At 51.9% G+C, this 6,835-nt stretch overlaps 1 protein-coding gene across 1 annotated transcript in view; it reads right to left on the reverse strand.

The window, feature by feature from the left end:
• Nucleotides 1-232: 232 nt before the first annotated feature.
• Nucleotides 233-6,835, reverse strand: part of CSUI_008657 (rna recognition motif-containing protein) — a 6,790-nt gene continuing 187 nt past the window's right edge. Inside the window, exons 2-4 of the mRNA XM_068068784.1 lie at nucleotides 4,645-5,791; nucleotides 3,513-3,974; nucleotides 233-3,034 (exon numbers count right to left, since the gene is read on the reverse strand). Coding sequence (XP_067919242.1) covers nucleotides 2,022-3,034; nucleotides 3,513-3,974; nucleotides 4,645-5,299 — 2,130 coding nt within the window. The 5' untranslated portion in view covers nucleotides 5,300-5,791 and the 3' untranslated portion in view covers nucleotides 233-2,021. The remainder of the gene's footprint in view (nucleotides 3,035-3,512; nucleotides 3,975-4,644; nucleotides 5,792-6,835) is intronic.

The following is a 6,835-nucleotide window of genomic DNA, read 5'->3' on the forward strand; positions in this document are numbered from 1 at the left end:
GAAGGTGCCCCCGTTTTGTCTTCCTGTATCTCTGGAATACAAGTACAAAGCAAAAGTCGCTTGAAATTTGTGCGAGTCATGTTGGAGGAGAGAACTCCATATCTGGTGATTCCTTCGTAGGAGGGTGATTGGAAATTCTCAGAGATCCTTACGTGGTGATGACGGTTTCTTCCAGCACGGCACGTTACTTTCACCAAAAAGGATTTACTTGCGATGTACCAGCAGCCCCCTACTAGGTGTCTGCGAGCTATAGGGAGGGTACGGGCAGTTAAAGCGCGCGGCGAGCCCACAAACACGCAACTCGGGCAGCATATACAATCTACAACTCCTCTCCCTAGAGAGGCAAGAATATACTGCGGCGTCACGAGAAAAAAAACGGAGTACCCCACCTTGAGAACTAGTATGAACCGTGGAAAATCTCACCCCTTTTTCATGTGTTTCTCCGCTTCCTAAATCCGTGACGCCCACACCCTACGCGGACGAACAAGCGCCACCATTCAAGATACCTCCCCTCCTTCCCTCAACTTGTTCTGTACGGGTAAATTTGGCAGTTTCCCGTGTATGGGTCCCCTAACAAGGGAATGGTGCAACGACCAGACAACTGCGTTGTCCGTAGCCCATGAACCGCACTGTAAGCCGATTTGCATATCCGTGTGTGTGCGGCTTGATACACGCAACTGGACCACGCGAACGGGGCGCCAGGAATGCAATGACAATCCCCGAGGGGAGGCGAGGGGGAGAGGGGGGGATCTACTGGTGTAATGGCGTCCCTACGACATGCTTCACTTTTCGCACACCCACGAAGTCCAACTGTGCAAGCCATCTCGGTCACCACGAGCAATACCACGAAGCCAAGAGCTTTTTTTTCTCCACGAAACATTAACGACACATGTAGTGGTTTTCTGTTACACCAGCGCACAGCATTCGGAAGGACCCCCAACATCACCGTCGCGGTCGTCAGAAGTTCGGATGGCACCACAAGTACACACACGGATACATCACACATACTACTTTTCTATTTACTGAGCGCAGTATCAACAACGCCACGCGAAAGAGAGGGGAGTTATCCACCCGCCCGTAACGGAACATGAAGAATCATTGTTTCCGAGGAAACAACTTTCCGAATCGCTTCTCGCTTGATTGAAATCCCCGTCTCACAAATTCATCACTCCCTGCTTGGTTTTCCCAGCGAACGAGAAGAATTCCTCTTTCTTTTGATTGGCCGATCACGCACTTCTAACCAACTCAAACCGAAAGAGAAAACGAGACAGACAGTGCTTCATTCTCGGCTCCTCGCTGTACGACTAGAACTACTACTATTACAAAAACCTTACAGCGTCCTTTCCACCCGGCATCCGCCATCATCCCCGCCACTGCGTTTCTTCGTTCACGATGTCTAAAAAGTACTTTCTCTTTTGCTCTTCTAAAGCAAGCTCTTTCCGACTAACGTAGCAATCCCCATCTAACCCCCCTTTCCCCTTTTGGTGGAAGTTGCTTGTCTCACCTTTACACGGGACCGCCTCCCGCCGCGACTGCTGCTTCTCAGGAAAACTACTAAAACTGAGAACATCCTTGCCTGCATCAGTTATATTATATTGACCACCGAGCAGTCGTTTGTTTCCTACTGCCCTTCACTTCCACGACCAACCGCGGAACTAACAAAAAATCTCTTCTACAAAAGCAGCCGCATGAGAGAAGGTCCTCACTATTGTTGACCAATGTGGTGAAGTCTAGATCTTTTACCTGCCTCTCTTCCACTGCACCGAAACCATCAGGCAGATAATCCTCATCGTCCTAGCCTCATCCAAAAATCACTGTGCGAGAAAGAAGCGTTAGTTCCGCTCCTATCCACCCCACTTCACATGCACTGCCCCGGCCTCTCTCTTTGAGGCCCCGCTCATCACAACTTGCACACACCTCTTCCTATCACGCCACGACCAACTGGTTATTCGATGTCTCCCCGGTGTCTACGATAGCATTTTTGCATTTCACCGGGAGCCACGCACCTTTAGCCCTTCCCATTAATAGGCATTAAACCTTTGTCCCCCTGCCACACCTGCTGCATACCCGCCAGCCCCCCCTTGCTGAGACGCAACGTACGCCGCAGCTCCTCCACTGCCCCACGCCTGCTGCTGACCTCCATTACCGCCTCCTTGCTGTTGTCCACCACCGCCGACACCTCCCATCGCTGCTCCTCCTCCTCCCATCTGTGGGGTAGACCCCATCATGCCACCACCGCCTCCTGCTCCACCTTGTCCATTCCCACCACCACCTAGCTGCAAGTGTGGCGTCGACTGTCCTCCCTGTTGCTGCTGTCCTGATGCAGTAGCACCACTGCTTGGTCCTCCCCCACCACCTCCCATTCCGATGCTATTATGCTGTTGATGTTTACCTCCCATCTGATTGTGAGGCTGAAGAAGATGTTGTACGTGATGTTCTTCTCCTTTCTTGATTGATACATTCAATCGCTTGTTCCCAACAAGACACCCGTTCATGTGGTTCACCGCGTTTGCCGCCGACTGAATATTATCAAAGCTGACGAACGCAAACCCGCGGTTGCGATTGGTGACTTTATCCAGAGCAATGTGACAGGAGACGATATACCCAAAACTCGAAAAGGTATGAACTAAATCTGCCTTGATCCACTCATTCGGGATATGAAACACGAACACATTCGCACCTGGAGGCCCCGTTGTCTCCGATCCTCCGACACCGTGTGGATGCTGGTGGCCACCGCCACTCCCACCGAGGACAACTCCTCCTCCTAAGGGGGGGAGATGGTCAAACTCAGGTGGTCTATCCCAAGTGGTCACGTTCGAGAACTCATTGTGATAGTAGGGTCTCCCATCTGGTGCGAAGTATTCCTTCCATTGCCCCGCCTGCCTCGGGTTGTTGTTACTTCCGGCTGTCGGACCTCCAACTCCACCGCCGCCGCCACGACTTACACCTCCTGTTAATCCCCCCTGATGATGCCCCATCATCATGCCCCCGCCTCCGCCTCCTCCCATTGCACCCCAGCCTCCCATACCCATACCTGGAAGAAAGACACCGCATACACGAAGCATGATAAATGCGCAACACCACATAGTCCAGACGCCAGGGCATTGTCTGTGCTCATCCTAGGTACTGCCAGTACGGTGATGGACAACCCCTCTTCAGAGAGGCAGAGCACCAGGAATGAATACATGCATGCATAAGTTCGACTGTGCAGAGAAGCTGCATTGTGTTCAACTGCACCGTTACCAGACACCCACTCCACTGCGAAAACAAACTACAGCACATCCATCCTTCATTTCTCTCAGCTCCCTCATGGGTTGTACTCGCCTCTGTCATCGCCCCGTAGTACTCCAGTAGCAGCGCTAGGCTGTAGCCTTCCACCTCCTCATACTTGCAACAATATGCAACTGAAGAATTCACCGCCGACACCAACGCCACCCCACACACATCCTTAACCTTGACCCTGTAAGAACACAGTTCATGTCCTCTCCCCCCTTCGATAAATTTGCACTTACCATGATGGGCGCCAACTAAGTGCTGCTGCTGCTGGCGTTGAGCCTTGCTTTCAGCAAAGCGGACCTCGACAGGCCGCGAGCATCCTTCGAAGGTGTGTTTTGCATTTAGATTGCGCATGGCATAAAGACCTTCTTCCTTGTACTTGAACTTGACAAAGGCACATCCCCGCCCTGTGCCTGTGTTACTGTCCCGCATCACGAAGACTTCCTCTACTGTGCCGTAGGTCTGAAAGAAATGTCGAAGCTCCTCCTCACACATAGTACGTGGAATACTCCCCACAAAAAGCTTGGCTTGATCAACGCCTCCGCCGCCTTCTCCGCCTCCCATCCCCAGACTTCCGTGCATTCCCAGACGCTCAGCTTCACCCGTTGCGTACTTCACAATGATCGCCCCAAGAGCAGCGTCAAGAGCACGGTTTCCATGAAGTGCTCGGATGCAGGCATCCGCTGACGCTAAAGACGCTGAGTATGTACATCAACAACAACGAAGAATATCAGGTGAAACTTCCACCCGCTCACTCGCTACAGGACGACTGCGTGCCTCCAAGAGCTCATTTGATACAAAGAAAAATCAATCAACGCTATTGCACCAGAGTATACCCGGTCGCCAATAGTTGAGACGGAGTCGGGATTTTTCTAACAGACGCAGCACTCACCTTCCTCGTACAGAGTGTTCAAACTCAAGCCATGCTGCGTCACTGCGACAACGTTGCACAGCCCCACGCTAAACACTCCCCCCTGATGTGTAAGCAACTCACTTTTTTACTCACACCTCTTCAACATTGTAACCCAAAAACACCACATAAGGTGAGACCAAAAGGAAGAATATACTCTTCCATTTCCATGAACTACAGGGAAACCATCCAGCAAGATTGGAGGATTCTGACTAGTGAATGCCCTTCTGAGCCAGTTCCACACTCGGGAACTAAAACACAAGTATATGCACACCAAAATACCACTATGACAGCCGCCCGCTGCCATACTCTCTCTAACAGCTGCACGTTTGTCTAGAAGGGTACACGCGCGAAGAACGTATCGGAACAGACACCGTAAGAAACATACAGTCGCATCAGCCCCCCACCCTCATTCACCGATCTGAATATGTTTTGAGAAATATGAATGAAAGGCTTACCCATTTTGACGAAAGCACTGTTCTTGTGTTTCATCGTGTTTTTGTCCCTGATGACAAAAACTTCCTTGACTTCTCCAAATTCCTCGAAGATAGGGCGAAGAGAGTCCTCCTCCATATTAGGAGGAACTCGACCAACAAAAAGCTTGATCTCCACAGGAGGAGCATTGTGAGGCACCCCAGGAATACCAGCGGCTCCACCTCCTACACCCAACATGCCCACGCAGGTCCCCGCCGCTCCTCCCGTCCCAGCTGTGGCTTGCCCTGCTCCCCCAGGAGTCGTCGCTGCATTGTTGTTCGTGCTAGCGCCAGCGTTTAATGAGGTGCTGTTACTGTTCCCTAAGTTGGCCGGGCCACCTCCGGTACCTGTTGTCGCATTACTGTTGCCGACGAGGACTCCTGCAGATGCGGGATTGCCTGATTTTGTTACACCTACCGTCTTCTGTGGACTGGCATTTGTGCTGCCTCCTCCACCAGGACACGCTGTTGCAACATTACTACTAGGAATCATCGCCGTATTATTCGGAGACCCTACGCCACCACCACTCGCATTGGACAGCCTTGACGCTCCTCCTGTCGCACTTGTCCCAGCAGCAGCAGAAGCGACAGCCGCGCAGTTCGAGGCTGTCCCGTTCTCAGAGCCTGTTGTCGCTTCCATTCTTTTCCCGATGTATATCGATTGATCTAAATTCCCGCCCGACTCCAGAAGGTGGTGGTAGTGCTGGGTGAGAATCGATCAACACGATCCGTTGTTTCTTTGTCTGCAAGTAGAAGGGACGACTACGGCAATTACTCTCTATGGCCACCCACGACCTTCTTACAGGCTTACCTACATAGCAGGTGTACTGCTACACACGAGCAATTATGTTGGTTTTCTTCAGATGATAACAGAGAGCAGAGGCTGCTACTCTCGACCGTGGTGAGACAACAGGCAATTGACCCGTTTTTTTCACCAAGTCCGACTACTACTACTGCACGCTGTGGAAGTTGTTGTGATACGGGCGCGGCGAGTTACAGAAAAGGGCAGCTGGACCTGGAGATAAGAATAAGAGGGGAAGAGGACGAGGAAGGATGCCCTTGTTCGACACGAGGTACAAGGTGTTGACGACTCGGTCGCAGACGACCAAGAGGAGCTTCTTCAAGAAGCGCCCTGAACAGACACAGAAAAGCGAAAGGAATCTAAAGACGTATACCGCCCCTGCGTGGAAAGGACAGCAAATAACTACAACTCGCAGAGAGAGGTCGCGCCTAGTGTGGACATCATGAAGCGACGAGAGGAGAGAACGGTGTAGTCGTCTCCTAGGCGACAACCGATGACGTAAGAGACTGAAGTAAAGGTAGGCTGCACAGTCCTAAAGTATATGACACATGTGCAAAGGAACACATTCGAGACTCTTCAACAAAGAAGAGACGCTTCTACAACACCTACAATCATTCCGTCTGCCCCCACTATCATGGGGGAAGGTGAAACGGCTGGAATGTGGTGCGATGCGAACCGCCGCGAAAGACGGAAAAAGACAGTTCCTGTTATGGCGTCCTCGTCACTCCAGACAAACAACTTCGCACTCAAGTTTACCGTGTCCGCCGGATCGCTCTCTTCAAAGGATAGAAAGATGACCCGGTGACCGCAACACGGTACATCACCGAGGAGCTACCACAAGGCACACGACTCATGGGCTTGGACAAAGACAACCAAACTGGAAAGGAGGAACCAAACGTAACCTGGGAAATCTATCTGCAAGTAGAGCACACACGGCGCCGCCCAAGCACCTGGGGGCACGAGCGGGCGGCGTTGAAGAAGCTACCGCCCTGGTGTCGACCCTTCTCATATACGGAAGAACCGGTGAGATAGCTTAACTAACATGTTACAAAGCTCGAAAGCGTTTCAAAAACCGAGAGCAGAAGATGGGAAAATGACGGAAAAACAAAGACCGCACAGCGGCGCTCGACTCCAATTGGAGACGACACAGGTGAAGCTTCATCGTGGAGTGCCCCTCTACAGCCGTCGTCTTTCCCGAAGAGGAAAAACAAGGGGTCGAACACGTGAGTGACGAAATAAGAGAGCAAGAGAGGGCCCCAGTTCCTCGCGCCTACCTAGAGTAAAAGAAGAGTGGGGGCCCGGCCACGCGACGTGTACATAATGTATTCTAGCATCCAACGGGAAGAAGGCGCTCCACGTCAGCCCCCCCCCCCC

The sequence above is a fragment of the Cystoisospora suis genome (genome assembly GCF_002600585.1).
Source record: "Cystoisospora suis strain Wien I chromosome Unknown contig_4914, whole genome shotgun sequence".
NCBI lineage: Eukaryota > Apicomplexa > Conoidasida > Eucoccidiorida > Sarcocystidae > Cystoisospora > Cystoisospora suis.